This window comes from Colletotrichum godetiae (assembly GCF_030913485.1).
Source record: "Colletotrichum godetiae strain CBS 193.32 chromosome Unknown BDP55scaffold_62, whole genome shotgun sequence".
Classification (NCBI taxonomy): domain Eukaryota; kingdom Fungi; phylum Ascomycota; class Sordariomycetes; order Glomerellales; family Glomerellaceae; genus Colletotrichum; species Colletotrichum godetiae.
Window position 1 is genome coordinate 2,622 of NW_026851310.1, and position 19,775 is coordinate 22,396.

Genomic DNA, 19,775 nt, shown 5'->3' on the forward strand with positions numbered 1-19,775 from the left:
TTAGTATTACATTTTTATTTAATATAGCTATTTTATTTTATATTTTTAAAGGATAGTTATTATTAGACTTTTATTTTTTAAGCGATATTATTAAGGGCTTTATATCCGCTACGGCCTTATAAATATAGAGTATATATATTTATTTTTATTTTTAATAATCTCTTATATAAACGTAGCTAGTCTAATAGTAGAGATCTGATTATAATACTAAATATTAATTCTTATATTAATTATTATATATATTCTATTTTATAGAATATTAGGATAGGAGTAGGTCTCTTATACTTCTTAAATATAGGGCTTTAATAAATAATTATTAAATCTTTCTTAAAATATCTTTTTAAGTTCAATAAAAAGAATATTAATTAAAAAGCCGGTTTTATTTTTATTTTTTTATTATTAAATCTATATAAAAAAGAGACTTTAGTATTCATTAGTTAGAGGCCTAGTTTTTTTACTAGCTTCATATTAAGTAGGTTTATTTAAGAGTAGCTATTTATATTTATAAGGACCTTTTTTTTAATAAGTCCTTAGATTATTAAGGCCTATCTTTTAATAATAGTTTTAATATATATTAAACTTTTAAAGAGTATAGGTAGTACTAGCGTTATATTTATATTTCTTTATTTTTTAAGTTATTTATTTTTATTATTTAACTTTTTAAAATTATATTTATAAATACTTTTAGTACGTCTAGCTTTAATTTTATTAGTATACCATTAAGTAAGTTATAATATTACTAGGCTATATATCTTATATTTTCATAAAAATAATACATAATAGTTTTTTTCCAGCTTTATAGGCGTAAAAGATTAACCTTAACGGGATTAACTTTTAAAGGAAATTATATTATATAATATATATAATATACCCTATATATATACTTAATTTAATATAGTGATTTTAACTTAAAAGATACGATATAATATAGGTAGTTAAGTTACTTACTGCTTATATAACGGTACGGGCTATTAAGGTCGATAATAAAGATCGATCGTTAAGGTCGGCTATAAAGGTCGAAGGTAGATTATATTTACTAAAAATATTCTAAACTTTAACGTTAATATAGAGGCTTCTAGAAAAAGGGCTAATATAGCTAGTATTTTATTACTCTTTTTCTCTAGAGCTTATAAGAATTCTTTCCATCCTTATTATATTCTATATTATATATAAATATAGATATTTTATTATTTGTAAGTAAAACTATTAAGTAAATACTACTAAATAAACACTATAATATACCTTAGCTAAATAAGTTATTAAATAACTAATTAAACGGTAGGCCAGTTAGATAACTACTTTAATATATACTTACTTTATTAATAATATTAATTAGTAAGTTGGCCCTTCTTGGGCTAGGCGCCCTCGGCCAGCTTAATACCGAGGTAATTATAGCTAATAAAGGTAAACCTAAAGACTAATATAAAGCCTTCTAATAATATAAAATCCGCTTAAATAAGACTATTAATATTATAAATATTTAGGCCAGTATAGACTAAAGGATTTAATAAATCGATACCGGGCTTAAAATTATATTTAAAAGAGTTTTTAATATAAAAAAGCGCTTTATTATAAATTAGAGGGTATTATTAAGAGGTTTATTAACCTATATAGAGAAGGAAATTATTATATCAGATCTAGTTATTTATATAAGCTAGTATTAGGAGATCTTATATATATTAAAGTAGGTAAAGTTGGCCGTCTAGGTATAGGGGCGGTAGAAGGTTAGGTAGAAGCTATTAGTAGTTAGGAATATAGTGTAATATACCTAGTTTTTCCGTTATATAATATATTGTACATATTAGTGCCCTGGCGGATACCTCCGCCGAGAGGTTATAAGAGTAGTATATTATAGAGCTTTTACTTAGCCTAACCCTTATTAACGGCCGCTCGGTATTATAATTCCTTAATTATAAGGACTTTTATATTATAAAATATAGTTAAGCCGTTATAGTAGTTATAGTAGGTTTTAGAGGTACTAACCTTTTTTATATTATTAACTTAATATTAAATCGCTTTTTATTTTCGGTATAGTTATAATTATTTTAATAATTCAAATAAAATATATACAGGCGTTCTATTTTTTAAATTATAATTTTTAGTTTATTAATAGCGATTAGGTAGTAAAAACTTTTTATAGTTTTATGAATAAATCAAAGAAGTAATTATAGGCTTTTTTTTATTATTTTTAAAAAGCGACTTTAAGTTATTATAAATTACGTTTTATTTAGTAAAGAACTATAAAGATATCGCCTTTTTTAAAAAAGAAATTTAATTTTTTTTTATACTTTAAAGTTGATGTATGTTTAATAGATAAATAAAAAGAAGACCTTTTAATTTACTTTATTATTAAAACTTATTTAGTAGTTTTTTTATTATATTTAGATTAATAGAGCTATTTTAAAGAGGGCCTATTTAACTCGGTATTTATTCAAGGCCTTTAAGTAGAGGTCGGTTATTTTTCTAATTATCTTAACTTAATCGTTTATTTAGGTTATCATTATATTGTTATTTAGCGTTTAATAATTATAATTTAAGGGTTTTTTATATTCCTATATTTTCTTTAACCTTATTAACCTTTCAATAAAAAGGTAGGCGATTTCTTTTTAATATTTTAGTTATTTTAAATAAAATAGTTCAATAAAGTCGTTAAAAAGAGTTACTATTATAGGGCTCGGCCTTTTATTTATAATATCTTGTTAATTATCCTTTTTATATAATAGTAATATATATATATTTTTTATTTGTTTTATTTCTATTTTATTTTTTATACCTAAATCGGTAGGTTTTAAGGTTATTATTAGCCGTTATTATTATTTAATATTAAAGTTTAGTTTTATTTCTCGCTTTAATTTAAATATAATATAGGGTATAATATACCCTTAGCGGGTAGAACTAAAACCTTAATTATTTTAATATTAGTTAAAAGTTAGTAAACTCTATATTTATGATTAATAAAAGACGCCTATAGTTCGTTTATATTAATATCTATTAATCTAAAAAATATCGGTATATTATTAATATATTTTCTTTATTTTAATTACCTATATTATATTAGTTTTATATTTGTATTTAATATTAGCTATATTAATTTATAAAAGTTTAAAAATATAAAAAATATAATTAAATATTATAATTAAAAAAGATATAAAAGATAGGTTTAGTATATTAAATAGATTTAAGCTTAATATTTTTATAAAGTTATTATAAGAATTAGCTTTTCTTTTTAGGCTAGGCTTTATTAAAGATTTATTAAGCTTTAGCCATAGCTTTGTGGTTAGGCTATATTGAGCCTTAGCTATAGCTTTATAGCTGAGCTAGGCCTGGTTAGGTGCCCGTATACTGGGCACCTTTATAATAATATACTTAATATCTAGATTATAAATGCAATAATATATAGCTTATATATACATATATACTATATTTTATATTATATACCGTATTTATATAATATATTATGTAATATATTATATAAGCGGACTTACAATACATCTATATACTATAATCCGATAAAAAAATAGGCCGAATCGGTTATTTTAAATAATATTTTCTAGACGTAGGTATAATATAATTATATAATAAAAAATAAACTATATTAAGTAGGTTTTCCGAAAATTCATAATATATTATATAAGCGTATATGTGCCTAATTATACAAGTTAAAGAGATAGTATATAAAAGATAAGTACCACTCTTTTATATAAGTTAAATTTCTTTTTTAATAAACTATTACGGAACTTATAATAATATACTTTTTAAAAAAAAATTAAATAAGTAATATAAATATTAATATAGTCGCCTATATAATAAATAAATTCGGTAATATTATAATAAATTTAATCAAAATAGCCTAAATAGGGAGCGCTTTTAATAAAGTTGATAAAGCCTCCCTTTAATAAATACTTACGGTTAATAAGTAATATTATTTAAAAATTAGTATTTATAATAAATGAATAATAACTAATTAAATAAAAAGAGTTTAATAAAAAGAAAAGAAAACCAGTTATAAAAAGGTATAAAAGTCTATTATTAGTAGGAGGAAAATTTAATATTAATAATTAAAATAAAATAAAAATAAAAAAATAAAAAATAAAAAAACGGTAATATTAAAGTAGTAGCATTATTAAAAGGAATATATAAAATAAAATAGTCGTTAACGACTTTTATATAACGGCAATTAATTATTAAATATCGGTAGTAAGTAATAATAAAATAATTATAATAATAAATGAGTAATAAAAAAGACATATAATAAAATTAAATTAATATAATAAAACCTATAGTTACCGCTAAAACTACGAGAAATAATATATAAAGTTATTATTTTTATTATAAATAAAAAAGACTATTTTTAAAAATAAAAAAATTATAAAGATTTATTAATATTTATTAAATTTATAATACCGGGCTCGTTAATAAAACAAAGTTATTAGTCGGTAATAAATTATATAATAAATAGCTATTTTAAAGGTTAAAGTTTAGAAAAAGGGAGGTAATTACAAAGATATTTAATATATAAATATATAATTAAACTTAAATTAAGTATAAAGTTATAATTAAGGCTTAATATAGCCTAGTTATAAGATTATAATTAAAGCTTAATAAATCTTTAATAAAGCCTAGCTTTTTTTTTAAAAAAAGCTAATTTTTATAATAATTTTATAAGAATATTAAGCTTAAATTCATTTAATATACTAGACCTACCTTTTATATCTTTCCTAGCTATAATACTTAGCTATATCTTCTATAATTAATATCCTAGCGGATATTTTTACCGAGGGGATTTAAAAGGTATTTATATAAAATTTAAAGTTATTTTAAATAAAAAAAACTTTAAGTTAATTTAGTTTATTTAATAAGTTAATAAAGCCTGCAAATCAAATAAAATAGTTAATTATTTTCAAATTATCAAAATAATAATTTTTATAAAAGTAGTTAATGTAAAGATCCGTTTTATTATTAAAAAAGAACTTTTAAGATAGGAAAAAAAAAAGCTAAAAAAATAAACAATAATAATTAATTATACTTTATATATATAATTAACGGTCTAGGTAATAAACGGCCATTAAAAAGAGTGTAATTAAGGCTTTAATATAATAGTATAATCGACGATTATCTGGCCGTTTGGGCGATATATCCGTTTAGCTGAAAAGCACCCACTCTAGTAGGTGATGAGTGTCGAATGCCCATTAAAGTGGGGGCGGGCACGAGTAATTAATAAAGAGTCCGGCTATTTTGACTGTACGGTCTAGCGATTTTGACTGTGTGCCACTGTCAGCCAGTCCTCACGTAATCGACTCCTTCCCGTCACTACAATCGCAACGTTAATTACGATCGTACAAAGTCGTCAATTACGACCGCAGAAATCGGCAATTACGGTCGCAGAAATCGTCAACTATACCCATTCAATTACCGCCGTACGGGATCATTAATTACGCTTAATATCGTGCTGGAAGGAGTTAGGTACGGCGATGTGTAATTATGTAAGCAGAGCCCGGCAGCTGGTGGCAGTGGTACACAGTCAAAATAGCCAGACCGTACAGCTAAAACAGCCGGACTATTAATAAAACTCTATCCTTATCAGCCACCCACATGAGTGAAGCGCTCCAAGAGAGGGCAAGGGCCCGGCGCTCCGAAAAATCAGTGCAGGGGAAATAGACAGGTGGGTAACAGAATAGGATGCCAGCCAATGCAGGAGTGCCTCCCTCCGCATAGCTACCAGCACTGTCTTAACTACCTATCATGCTACCCTCCTTGAAGAGTATTATTCAAAGAATATGATAAGAAGAAAGTTAAGAGTAGTAAGAGTAATAAGGAAAGTAGGAGTAATTAGGAATAGGACCAGTAGTCAGAGTAGTGAAAACCGTGGGAGTAGGAGGTACAGTACGGGTAGGAATAGAGATTTGGTGTTGGGCGGTAAACTATTGTCTCACCCACTGGACAGAGTCATAATTACTCTTTTGGCAGCTCCGGTATAGGCGGCATGAGAACCCACTAAGCCGTAACAGATGAGCCGATCCGGATCCCTGCTCGTGCCATCCCCGCCCCCGCCAATTGACCTTGTCCGATGTCGTAAAAGAAAAAAAAAGATTTAGTTCTCTTGGGAAGAGTCACTGACACCCTGCACCCACATACCATAAGGGAGGCGCGCCCGCGAACCTTTTGCACATTTGTTGTGTCCAATTTACCTACCGTTGCGATCTCCACGACAGAGACCAATCCGATGCGCCAGAACTTCAAATAACCAACGACTACCACCCTCTTACCTGCTGCCATCGATCATGGGCTTGGTCAATGGCTCAGATTCGGGCTCAGGCCCGACCAGGATCACGATCCTGGGCAAAGATGACATTGTCGTCGACCACGGCATCTGGCTCGACTTTGTGACTCACGATCTCCTGAACCACCTCAAGTCATCGACCTACGTCCTCATAACCGACACCAACCTCTTCGATACTTATGTCCCGCCATTCCAAAAGGTCTTTGACGCCGCTGCGCCTGCTTCGGCAAGACTGCTCACGTACGCGATTCCGCCGGGCGAAGCTTCAAAGAGCCGCCAGACCAAGGCCGACATTGAAGATTGGATGTTGTTGCAAAAATGTACCAGGGATACGGTCATCATTGCTCTCGGCGGCGGTGTTATTGGCGACATGATCGGCTACGTTGCTGCCACTTTCATGCGGGGCATCCGCTTCGTACAGGTGCCGACGACGTTGTTGTCAATGGTTGACTCATCCATTGGCGGGAAGACTGCCATTGACACTCCTACGGGCAAGAATCTCATCGGTGCCTTTTGGCAACCCTTCCGAATCTACATCGATTTGAGCTTCCTCGAGACGCTGCCAGCGCGAGAGTTCATCAATGGTATGGCCGAGGTTATAAAGACGGCTGCCATTTGGAGCGAGGACGAGTTCACTGCACTCGAGACCAACGCGCCCGCCATATTGGCTGCTGTCAAGTCTCAGGGAGAACAGAGACTCTCACCCATTCGAAACATTCTCAAGCGAATTGTTCTTGGCTCTGCTTCTGTTAAGGCTGAAGTTGTCTCTAGCGATGAAAGAGAAGGCGGTTTGAGAAATCTGCTCAACTTCGGTCACTCTATCGGTCACGCCTACGAAGCCCTCTTGACTCCCCAACTTCTTCACGGAGAGGCTGTTGCCATTGGCATGGTCAAGGAGGCAGAACTGGCCCGCTTCCTCGGCGTGCTTCGTCCTGGCGCTGTAGCACGACTTGTCAAGTGCATTGCGAGCTATGAGCTTCCCACCTCGGTCCATGACAAGAAGGTTGTCAAGCTGACAGCAGGCAAGAAGTGCCCCGTTGATGTGTTATTGGAGAAAATGGCTGTTGACAAGAAGAATGATGGAGCCAAGAAGAAGATTGTGCTTCTCTCTGCCATCGGAAAAACACACGAACAAAAAGCGAGCGTAGTCCAAGACCACGTCATCAGGGTAGTTCTGTCACCGGCAACTCAGGTCATTCCTGGCACGCCGAAGTCTCACGGTACCATAGTCACACCCCCGGGCTCCAAGTCTATCTCCAACCGTGCTCTCGTTCTCGCCGCTCTCGGGCAAGGGACGTGCCGGATCACGAATCTGCTGCATTCTGACGATACAGAGTACATGTTGTCAGCCATCGCCCAGCTAGGGGGTGCGACATATGCTTGGGAAGATGCTGGAGAGGTGTTGGCTGTCAAGGGCAAAGGCGGCGAGCTCACTGCCAGCAAAGAGGCGCTGTACCTTGGCAACGCCGGTACTGCGTCCCGATTTCTGACGACGGTCGTGGCTCTTTGTGCGCCATCCGGTGTGTCTTCCACCGTACTTACCGGCAACGCTCGCATGAGAGTTCGTCCAATTGGTCCTCTCGTCGATGCTCTGAGGGCCAATGGGCTGGAAATCAAGTACCTCGGGCAAGAGAAGAGTCTTCCTCTACAGGTGGATGCTGCCAATGGCTTTGAGGGCGGAGTCATCGAATTGGCCGCTACCATCTCATCACAGTATGTGTCGTCAATCCTCATGGCTGCACCTTACGCGAAAAACCCAGTCACACTGCGACTCGTAGGCGGAAAGCCCATATCTCAGTTTTACATTGATATGACCATCTCTATGATGCGCACCTTTGGTGTGAACGTCACGAAATCGACAACGGAGCCCAATACCTACCACATTCCGAAGGCCGTGTACCAAAACCCTGCCGAGTACGTAGTTGAGAGCGACGCCAGTTCTGCTACCTATCCTTTGGCTATTGCGGCCATCACCGGCACCACTTGTACTGTGCCCAACATTGGTTCAGAGTCACTTCAAGGCGACTCTCGATTCGCTGTTGACGTGCTGCGACCTATGGGCTGTACGGTCGAGCAGACTGGAACTTCGACAACTGTTACGGGACCGCCCATTGGCAATCTCAAGGCCATTGAGCATGTTGACATGGAACCTATGACAGACGCTTTCCTCACAGCCTCCGTTTTGGCCGCTGCGGCGTCGGGAACAACCAAGATAAGCGGCATTGCCAACCAGCGCGTCAAAGAATGCAATCGGATTGGGGCAATGCGCGAGCAACTGGCCAAGTTTGGCGTTGAGACTAACGAGTTCGACGACGGGATCATCATTACCGGCCGTGGTGTGCAGGGGCTGCAGCAGCCCACCGAAAGTATCTACTGCTACGACGATCACCGCGTCGCCATGAGCTTCAGCGTTCTTTCAGTGGTATCCCCCAGACCTGTGACGATTCTTGAGAGGGAATGCACTGGCAAGACATGGCCGGGATGGTGGGATACCATGTCACAGTTCTTTAACGTTGAGCTTGACGGTATCGACCAGCACCCCAAGTCAGTGGCTACGGGACCTCCCACAAGATCTCGTAAGGACAAGTCCGTAGTCATTATTGGTATGCGTGGCGCTGGCAAGACGACTGCGGGGAGATGGATGGCCGCTACACTGAAGAGGCCTTTCATCGACTTGGATGAGGAACTGGAAAGGCGGTCAGGCATGACAATTCCGGAAATGATTAGAGGTTCCAAGGGCTGGGCAGGCTTCAGAAACGACGAGTTTGAACTTCTCCGGGATGTCTTGGAGAAACAGAGCCACGGGCATATCTTCTCATGCGGCGGCGGCATTGTGGAGACTCCTGAAGCTCGGAAACTGCTTGTCGCCCACTGCCAGAACAACGGCACTGTGTTACTCGTCCACCGGAATACGAAGGAAGTTGTCGACTACCTTTTGCAGGACAAATCAAGGCCGGCCTACAGAGAAGACATTGAAGATGTCTACTGGCGTCGGAAGCCCTTCTTCGAGCAGTGCAGCAACTTTGAGTACTTCAGCCCTCATCCTCCTGGTACATTGGCTACACGGGAGCCGCCATTGGACTTTCGCCGCTTCGTCAATGTTTTGTGCGGAGAGCAGATCCAAGTGAACAAGGCACTAGCAAAGAATCCTAGTTTCTTTGTTTCCCTCACGATACCGGAGGTTGCCTCAGCTCTTACTCTGATACCGGCTGTTGTGGTCGGCTCCGACGCCGTGGAGCTTCGCGTGGACCTGCTCCAAGATTACTCTGAGGAGTTCGTGGCGCATCAGGTTGCGCTTCTTAGATCGGTGGCAGATGTGCCCATCATCTTCACTCTGCGCACACAGTCTCAGGGCGGGAAGTTCCCCGATGACGCCTACGATCAAGGTCTTGGGCTATACCAAAAAGCTATTCGTATGGGAGTTGAGTTCATCGATGTTGAGATGACACTTCCTGAGCGAGTCATACGAGCAGTCGTGGAGAACAAGGGACCCGCGCGTATCATTGCCTCCCACCATGATCCCCAGGGCAACCTGTCGTGGAAGAATGGTTCTTGGATCCCTTTCTACAACAAGGCTCTTCAGTGGGGTGATGTGATCAAGCTGGTCGGTGTCGCCAAGCGTATCGAGGACAACTATGACCTGGCCCAGTTCAAGTTAGATATGCTGTCCTCGCACAAGATCCCCATCATCGCTCTGAACATGGGACAAGCTGGGAAGCTCAGCCGTGTTCTGAATGGATGTCTCACCCCTGTCTCCCATCCCAGTCTACCATTCAAAGCAGCCCCGGGGCAGTTGTCTGCAGCTGAGATTCGACAAGCCTTGGCGTTGCTTGGTGACATCAACCCCCAAACCTACTATCTTTTTGGTAGTCCCATCGCAGCGTCAAGGTCACCTGCTCTGCACAACACTCTTTTCAATCTGGTCGGATTGCCGCATCACTACTTGCGCAAAGAGACGGCTGATGCTACCGAAGTGCGCGAGTTGATCCGTGCTCCTGACTTTGGCGGCGCTTCCGTGACAATCCCGCTCAAGCTGGACATTATGAAGGAAATTGATGAAGTCTCGGAGGCTGCTCGTATCATTGGCGCTGTCAACACCATCATCCCGGTATCCAACGGCGGAGACACGGCTAAGCTCGTCGGTGACAACACTGATTGGTCAGGCATGGTTCACTCTCTTCAGTCGGTAGGTGTTTCGTCCCAGTCGACAGAAGACGGCCAGTCCTCTGCCATCGTTATTGGCTCAGGTGGAACAACACGAGCTGCCATCTTCGCCTTACACGCACTTGGCTTCGGGCCCATCTACGCTCTGGCACGCAACAGCGGCAACTTGGAGACCCTGAAGGCGTCGTTCCCCTCGGATTATCGCATCGAAGCTCTTAAGAATGCCAGCGAAATTCCTGCACTAGCGTCCTCGCCTACTGTCATGGTCAGCACGATCCCTGCCGACAAGCCAGTTGATCCCTCGCTTCGCGAAACGCTCATGGCGGTATTGCGTCAAGACACTGCAACCGACAGGAAACGCGTTCTGCTCGAGATGGCCTACCAGCCTCGCCATACACCGCTGATGCAATTGGCTGAGGATGCCGGATGGGAGACCATCCCTGGTCTTGAAGTGCTCTCAGCTCAGGGTTGGTATCAGGTAAGTCAATGTTTATGGGCGACGGAATCGTTTAGAGAGATGAACGAGACATAGGCAGCTAACTTGATTTGAACCTAGTTCCAGAAATGGACAGACATCACCCCTCTCTACCAGACTGCTCGGGCAGCCGTCTTGGGCGATGAAGACGCGGAAGCCAGCGGGATCAAGACATGATGCAAGCACCGATGGTTGAACAAGCGCACCGAATATCACCGGTGCCGCGTCTGTTCGGCTGACTAATTGGAGGAAAGGAGTTGTAGAGGCTAGCTTTATGCCGCATAGACAGACCTAAATGTTCAGTAGATGATTAGACTTTGGGAACTTATCTAAGAATTGGCGGATGAAGAACTGAGTTGAGTGAACTAGTGGTGTGAGCTTGTCCTCTAATCGGTGTGTACCGTTGCGGCAGATTGTTTCCACACGGGAACCAACACACATCGTACAATAGCCGTCACCTTATGGGGGCTACCTCCATTGCACTGAGAGCGATGCCGACTGAAATGGGACGCCTGATCAAAATGGTGTTTTGTTGTACATATTAATACTTCTATAATGCCTTATTCTCCATCATGATCTCATGTCGTTAAAACCAGCAACGCCCACATACCCATGATACGTTCCGTTTCCTGCCCCCCCTTTTTTTTTCTAGCCCAGCGGTCTCGACTTTAGACCATGATAATATAATGTACAATGTCTCATAATTCTCGCCATGTAGTAGAAACAAGGTAGTGAAAACACTCGCTCCATATCGCGTTGCCTTGACCCATCACATAAGAAATAAACAAACTATGTTCAAACCTCGCTACCCTCAATATAGCAGCAAATCCGTGAAACCCATCAAAAGAACAGTCAACACCTAATGATGGCATCATGATAGGTGTAAGGACAGGGACTTGATAGGCTATCCACCCAATGTGCTGGACAAATACTGGCAACCCATAGTAGGTATGTAGGCGAAATAGCGTCATGACCACCCACCCTCCGGGTCTCGTCCCATCAGTTCCCAATTCGAGGAACGCCGGCGGAGGTGGATGATGGTGCCAAGACTCATGATGATGTCGTTGAGTGGGGTCGGCGTACACAGTGAGTTGCACGACTTCTAGCCGCACGGTTCCGATGTGATTTGAGAGTAGAAGTGACGTCATCATGGGTCATTCGGATCGTCAGGGTCGTCGTGCACAGACCATATGATGTCATGTTGCACAACCCTTACTGCACCTGAGGACCCTGAATTTCCGCCCTTGTTGACTTGCCCAATCGCCCCACATCCTTGGTTCATTCCCGCGCTCTTGACGTCGCCTGGGCTCATGGTCGTAGCGCGCGAGGATGAATGAATGTAGCATCCCCGGCTATTTGTGATTTCTTCAGGCGATGATAGAAATATGCCGCGGAGTAACCTTCGTCCGAGCTAACCAGAATGTCGGTGTGTGTAGACGATGATCCGTGTAATAAAGGCCAATGTATGATGAACCTCGAGTATTTTCAGATTTGATTGCGATAGCAACGTATCTAAACATTGTGCCCACGGCGGCGATGCTTGCCTGGGAATTCGACGTCCGGGTGGCAGACTCGGTAATGTCGCGTGAGCGCATCGGCACGACTGAATGTTTTTTCCTCGTTGCAAAGATTGCAGCGCACCTTCTGCTTACGCGCGTTGTGAATAGTGTCCTCGTGCCGAGTCAAGTCGTACGGGCGTGAAAATATTGTGTGACACGGTTTGCCAGTGCTAGGGTTGATGCGATCGCAACGGTGAGGACCCGCTTGGCTGTTGAGAATGCTGTCGGGGGATGTAGCAACCGCCTCGGGTCTTCTTGGCCCCCCAATACCACCTTGAGTCTGTCGGTGCCCCTCTCGCTTGTGCTTCTGGAGCAGTGCAGGAGTTTCGAATCGCATCGTGCAGCCGTGGTAGGTACACGTGTAAGTGCCGCCGTCTGCAGTAGCACCAGCAGGCTTAGCCATGGGTGTCCCGTGTGAGATCGAAGTCACTTCCGATCCTCCAGTACTGGACTCAGCAGAGCTAAGTCGAGGAACCTGCTCGTGAGATTGACGCGAATGGGCAATGAACGGGTATTGTTGGGGGATGTGGACGGCGGTCTGAAGCTGAGCAGGCATGTAAGGGAAAGCTGTCCCATTTTGCATGGCAGACCTAGCAAAGTTGGCCTGCTGGTCCTGGGTAGCAACTGCCTTGGCAATATCCTCAAAATTGACCGTTTCCTGGGACGGGAACAGTGAGAATGAAGATTCAGCATCACCGTCGTGGAATTCCAGCATTGCGTCCTTTGGCGAGATTGTTTTCGGAGTCTCAGGCTCTGACTTGACGGCCATTTGCTGTCTCATGATCTGTGCGTCATGTTCCGCCTTCTTCTGTTCCCGGATCTGGTGGGCCGAATTGAACCGTAGACGAGAGGCTTGGACACCTTGCCCGAAGTCGTGATTGGGCGTAGGTGCCAATGGTGAGCCTTGACGGAATGGCGAGCGGTCGCGCGAGACACTAGATACTGGCGACTGAGCAGCGCTGAGGTGTTGGTTGTTTGCAGCACTCAGTCGTTGAGCGAACACATCGTTGCTAGGCGATACGGCCATCTGGTTCTGTGCTGGGGCTGCCGAAGTGATGGTGAAATTAGGACTGTACAGCTCATCATTGTAAATGTCTGTCATGGTACGGTCTAACTTGGGAACATTGCTGAACACTGCGTCGTAAAATCCAGGTAAGCATGTGTTCAATAGAAAGTGAGGAAGGCATTGCTTACCAGCTTTCCGCCGTCTATCATCTTCGTGGTCGAGATGTGATGGTGTTGCGGGTGAGTCTCCGGCAATGGAGCTTGCCACAGAGTTTGGGTGTGATCTGCTGCCGGCCATAGAAAGTTCAGGTGCAGGTAGTAACCCGCGGTCAGAGCGCGGTCGTTGAACGTTCATAGCTGAGGCGTAGCCAGCCATGTCCGAAGAAATGTTTTGCAATCCGTTGTAGTTGGGGTACATGTTGTCGTGTGACACCGCCATTGATTTATTGGACAGTTGGTAAAAGGCATTACTGTCGTGGGCCTGCATATCGTATAGTCCGTCGGGTGTCGAGTCTGTGACTGCGATCTGGGGATTTAATGTGCTGTAGTTGAAGGGTGAGGCGGGACCGGCTGAACCGAGGGAAGACAAAGATGACTCCCGCTGATGGGATAGTCGACCAATGGTCTTGGGAGCGTGGTGATTCCCAAGTGCCCACGCGTCTGACTGCATGAGGTTATACTGACGGTTGTAGTCCAGTGCAGAGTCGTCGAGTGCTGAGGTGTTTGTCGCTGAACGTCTTGGGACGGCCAAATGGGATGTGTCGTAGCTCGTAAGATCGGCCGAGGTGTTCCTTAGAGAATAATGGGAAGAAAGAAAAGATTGAGTCGAAAGTGGAGACGAGGAAATGCTTGAGGAAGTAAGATCGTGCGCAGCGTCGTCAAAGGAAGCGTCGAGGTCGAAATCGATCGACTGGGGGTAAAAGTGCTGTGATTGTGTCTGATACTGATGGTATAGGTTGGAGTGATGGGGATCGAACTGCTGCTGTTGCTGATGTTGCTGAGTAGATTGTGAAGTAGTGGGTCGGGTCAACAGCATGGTGTTGAAGTTGAGAAGTTTAGATGTTTTGTAGGTGTGATGGTGTGAAATATAAACCGAGTGGCAAACCATGGAGGGACGATGACTTATAAAGATGGCAAGACTAGAGAGGCAGCGGGTTGGTTGCACTACGTAGGGGACTTGCAATGAGGTAGGTAGCCAGGTACGTACTCGAAGTGGGCTGTGGGGCTTGGGGAGAAGAACCAGGGTGTGCGGTAAGGTAGCGCGCTGTGGGTACGTACCGCTTCTCGCAACGCGGACGATGGGCGGAGGTACCGGCAGGGGACCCGAGGCTTGGACAAGTTGTGCTGGCGCTCCCGGGGATGGGATCAGTGTGGTATGTAGAGGAGGGTTACAGGGGGGTCTTGGGATCGGGACCGGGGTGAGACCAGCTTAAGGTCTGGATGCAGGAAGGGAAGGGCCCGGAAGGGGGGATACTGGGAGAAATTTTTCAGGTGTGTGGGATGATGACCAAGTCGACCAAGAGCGTGCGGTATGAGTCCTTGAATTGTTTTTTTCCTCGATTCCATTTGCTGGAAGGTCGAGGAATCCTCAAGACCGACCAACGGCCCAACCGGTGTTTTTGAGTTTTTGTGTCTGTTAAGCAGCCCAGCGAGCAAGCAGTTGCTTGAACAATGCGCTTGCAATGTGACGCGCATAAGGTAAGCAGAAAGCACGAGAAAAGCTCACCTACTGCCGCCCTCGACATCTTTCCCTCTTCGACATTCGTACTGGGTGACTATTCGCTACCACTCCGATCCACATCATGTGAGCAGCGCACGGAGGAGTAGAAAGCAGCAAAGGAAGTGCGCCGAGGCCTAATACCCATTGATCCGGAGTTAAGGCAGAAAGACCCAGCGGGATGGTGTTACTGAAATGGCCGCAGGTGGGCGGAACAGTGAGTCCTCAACAACGGACTCCTGAACAGCTGACGCGGATGCAAATTGAGTCACATGACGGAAAGAGAGATCGGGAACGGCCATGGCCCAGTGCGTTGTGTACCTACGCAGTAGTAGGGCGGAGTACGCGGAAAGCGAGCATGGCCGTGGGCAATAGACAAATAATTTACAATCCAAAATGATAAAGTAGCGTGCGGTGGTACAAACTGACGAGGGCTTGCTCGAAGCCTCTAGAAATTCTTTCAGTCAGTGTCGTTCATCAATACTTTATCCGCTGCAGCAGGCAGCCTTAGTAACGAAGGACAATTGGATTTGACAGTTTAGACCCTCCACTCAACAAACGATGAGTGAGCATACCTACCAAGAAGGCAGTTTGGCTATGGCACCTACGCACTGCGGGTTGAGCGAGACGGACAAGGCGGGAAGATGCGAGCGTGGGAGATAGCACGGAAGTAACCCGAGAATTCTTGCTCTCTTTCCATAGCACCTCCAGCTTGAGATACTGGTAGTGGAACATGGAACCAGAGGCAGATAGGAAACACAGAGGACTTGGCAGGGTGCTCGGCTAGGCTTGCGCTTGATGCTGCGCTGGGCGGGTGGTTGTACTCAAAGGGTCATGAGAAGCAGCGATCAAGACGTAGGTGGACTCCATTCCGGCGCCGGAACGACATCGATAATCCCGTCGAGGGCTGGTGGAGTGACGTAGGGCGGAAGGTCGGACCACTCAGGTCTCATAGCTCGCCGCCATAGTGCAAGACCCGGTACCCATCCACCTCTCCTGCACGGATATTTCAGAGAATGTGCCGGAGAACTTAGAAGCTTACCTCACAGGCTTACACTACTTGTCACTACGTAGTACCTCCCACATTTGGTCGTCGCTTCCCATGGTGCGGAACCTAATACTGTGTCACTGGAAGGAAAATCGAATGGATTAATGGGGTGGTGGGCCCACTCGATGACATGCCGGAACGCACACAAGCACACCTTTACCACGTTACAACTTAGACAAACCTACCAGAATACCACCCCCCGATGATGGCACATGGATGCATCTTATTCTTGGACCGACACGGGCCATCCGTCACCTTGCTTGCAGGCTTTATCTCTCACCGGTGATTGATCGTCAGCGACCATCTCCTTGTTCAAAATGACCGACAGAAGGTGGGGAGAATTGATATCGAAATCTCCAGTTCCAGGATCCGTCTCCAAGTATGCATATCCGTAGTCCGTACAGCGTGAAAAGATATCTTCTGGCCTTTCTGTGATAACCCTGACTATATACGGTAGACACTGATATCATGCAACGTCAAGGACCACTAGGTATCTGAGATTCTGGCCCGCGTGCCTGCTAGCGAGAAATGTCATCCAAGAACCCACAGAGTATCCGTATCGCAGCTCCATATGTTACCCGGCCATGCCAGCGTGCCAGCCTGGCGGGCAAACGCCGATGGTCGATGGCGGGTGGAGCGCTCCAGGGAAGAGTGAGGGGGACGAAGATCGCTTCCATGCTCGCTGCACCGGTCGCTTCTACCATGCCATGGCCCCACGAAGGCTGCATGTTTTGAAGGGTCCTGTCGGGCTGGATGTTCATGTGGGTGTGATGGAAGTGTTTGGTCAACGCGGGCAGACAGGGAACAGGGGTTCGTGCGAAAATGCCATGACCTCAGTCTGTGCTGGTTTTTGAAAATGCAATGATGCAGGCACCCGAAAGGGAGGGAGGAAAAGGTTCTTGGAAATTCACTTCGGCGAAGCCTCGGAGGACGGGAGGGGGATTTCGCTCGTGCCCCGCGGTCCAAAGGGGAGAACCCCGGGCAGCGAGGCCGCGAGACTGATAAAGAGAGAGAGAGAGAGAGAAAAGCGAGATCGCTTTCACTTCTTACAGGGGCGCTGCTTTCCATTGGTCGAAGGCTTGTGGCTCAGCCACACAGCCACAGCGCGGTTGCGCTCGACTGTCCGTTTCGTTCAAGCCGAGAGAAGCCACCCAATCATACACAATATGTCAAGGTGTCAGTCCATTTACCCGCAGGAGCTGGCGCTTTCTAATTATGCAGTGCATCTCCCTCGGCCTCGTGGTTGTCGTCTGCAGGTACGGATACACGCCATCGAACAACGTAGTGAAGAATAGAATCTATGTATCCGTAGCACGAATTCCCGATTGGTCCCCCCTGTCATCGCGTTCTCCCCGTGCCGTTCCTACGCACTTCAATGGCCTTATGGGACATTTGTGGAGGTAAGCAAATAAGCACGTAGGTAAGCAAGGTAAGGTACGGACACCATGCTGGTAGGTGTAATATTCCAGTGCCAGGCCCAATGACCAGAGACGTCTTTCTCATCGGCGTGTTGACTAAGATATTTTGTCGATGACAAATGATAGCAAGGTTTCGTAACCAGCAGCTACCTGGACGTGCCTTAGAATTCTTTCAGAATGATGTCAGGTCCCGTGATCTTTCTATCTTGCTTATCTAATCGGACTCGTACTTACTGCCCAGCTGGTGCCGTGTGGCTGGTGGCTGGTGGCTGGCTCCCTCTTCGCTTTGCATGGCACGCATCGGCTTCTGCTAAACTAAGCACATCCAAACTTAACCAAACCTTACCATACAGATGCCCTTGAGTCTGGATAGAATCCGATTGCCACTTAGAGTTTGCGGCCAACGTCACACAGTAACAATAGGCAGGGCTTTTGAATTGTCCTTGTCACCCAGCGATGAATTCGTCGCCCACGCATTCTAACCTACCTTTTACTTACGTTATGCCTTACTACCTACAAATTCGCAAGACGTTTGCTCACTGTATTTCCTCACGATACTTCATCTGATTGGGCTCAGACGCGTGTGCACTATCAAAAAACCTGTTCACCACTTTGAACGGCGCAGTCCATCTGATACCGGGCATCTGGTAACGGTGCGAGGTAATATTCACACAAGTCACCCAGCATGGCAATTAACGGCAGGGTGGGATTGGCATTGGCAGGCGGCAAGCCGCAACTTGCAAACCGAGAGAGATGTGGCGCAGTGCTATTAGCTACTATTCCTGAACCGCTTTCGGTCATCATTCCGCTCCACTACCCACCCATGTTATACGTCCCCGCGTTCTCGGTTTGTAGCCGAATTGGCACGAAATGCATTCGGTACGGAGTACGCATAGTCGACGTTTGATAGTAACCTACATAGTCATAGGTTGGGCATGTTTGGTGTCAATTTGTGACTCATGAATTTGTCTGTGTGATGTGGCTTAACCAGGAGCAAGACAGGCCACCCATGGCCGGTGGTCCCATTTGAGCATTCTGTAGGTGCCGAGGTATGATCCAGCCACACGTGCCAGTCTTCATTGTGGCTTGCCTACCTGCACGTCGGGTCCCGACCGAGCGAGTTTCCTCGGATAACCACCACTGTGACTGTCCGCACTTGTCACCCAGGCACAGGCAGAGGCACAGGGTGCCAGGCTGCCCAGGAACGCGGGAACAAACTCGCATTCTCAGGCTTGAGTCGGAGCGTTGGACTGAGGCCTGGCATCGCGCGCGCGCGCATGGCGCTGAAGAGCCGGGCCGGTGATAGCCACGATTCAGTCACGCTGGCAATGCCAGCTGACAGATGAATTTGCTCAATGACTCCTCTTAGCAGCCGCAGCCGCAGCCGCGCCAGCTCTAGGTGTAATGGATGTTGATTCCCAGCTGCCAAGGAAGTGACTCGGACGAGACCTTCTTCATCGCAATCCGTAACGTCGCTGATATTGCCTCTTTGTTTCCGTTGTCAGCTGAGGAGGCATCGTATTCCACTCGTATCAAGCCTCACATGACACCTCTGTGCTACGTATTGCCAGCTCGCGTCTATTACAGCTACTATCATGTTCAGCACTGCCGTACGGTGTAGGAAATGTGCCCGCCCCACACGGGTCCATGAAGAACTAGAGCGGTCTCGACCGCCGTTCCGTCGGCCGTAGGGTGGGCTCAACCCGTCCGTCGGCCGGTCCAGCCGTTTGAACAACCATTCTCGGACTCAAATGCGCGAACACGGTCTTGCGCGTGAGTGCCCCAAAAGCTGAAGCATAACCGGAAGAGACGGATCGCAAGAGAAGCGGACTGTAAGAATGGTTGCACTCATGATTATTCGCACAGAAGAAACTTCGAGAACTAGCATTCCCTATGGCTCCTGGGGTACGTTCGTAAAGCTCCATCCCATTGTAATAACTGAACTTTGCCACATTACCAGAGGAGAAATCTCGGCTCTCCTCAGCTTTGCTGCTGATAGATGCGTGCGCGTCCCTTACCGCATAGCCTGGGCTCGTTATGTTGGGAAGGAGGGGGCGAGCGAACATGGCAAAGTGGCTGATCGATCACTCTTGAATATGTCCTTCATTC

General features: G+C 44.3%; 3 protein-coding genes across 3 annotated transcripts; 1 reads left to right on the top strand and 2 right to left on the bottom strand.

Moving 5' to 3' along the window:
- Nucleotides 1–6,281: 6,281 nt before the first annotated feature.
- BDP55DRAFT_637039 (pentafunctional AROM polypeptide) lies at nucleotides 6,282–11,096 on the top strand (the record flags this gene model as incomplete). The annotated part of the gene is made up of 2 exons (XM_060572954.1): nucleotides 6,282–10,922; nucleotides 11,001–11,096. The coding sequence occupies 2 exons, from the start codon at nucleotides 6,282–6,284 to the stop codon at nucleotides 11,094–11,096; spliced, it is 4,737 nt and encodes a 1,578-aa protein (XP_060424041.1).
- Nucleotides 11,097–12,431: 1,335 nt separating this feature from the next.
- Nucleotides 12,432–14,243, bottom strand: BDP55DRAFT_526633 (uncharacterized protein; the record flags this gene model as incomplete). The annotated part of the gene is made up of 2 exons (XM_060567813.1): nucleotides 12,432–13,612; nucleotides 13,673–14,243. Coding segments are annotated over 2 exons (1,752 nt in total), but the record flags the coding sequence as incomplete, so codon positions are not given.
- Nucleotides 14,244–16,048: 1,805 nt separating this feature from the next.
- BDP55DRAFT_733369 (uncharacterized protein) lies at nucleotides 16,049–16,304 on the bottom strand (the record flags this gene model as incomplete). Its single annotated transcript, XM_060580081.1, has 2 exons — nucleotides 16,049–16,196; nucleotides 16,285–16,304. The coding sequence occupies 2 exons, from the start codon at nucleotides 16,302–16,304 to the stop codon at nucleotides 16,049–16,051; spliced, it is 168 nt and encodes a 55-aa protein (XP_060424043.1).
- Nucleotides 16,305–19,775: the final 3,471 nt, after the last annotated feature.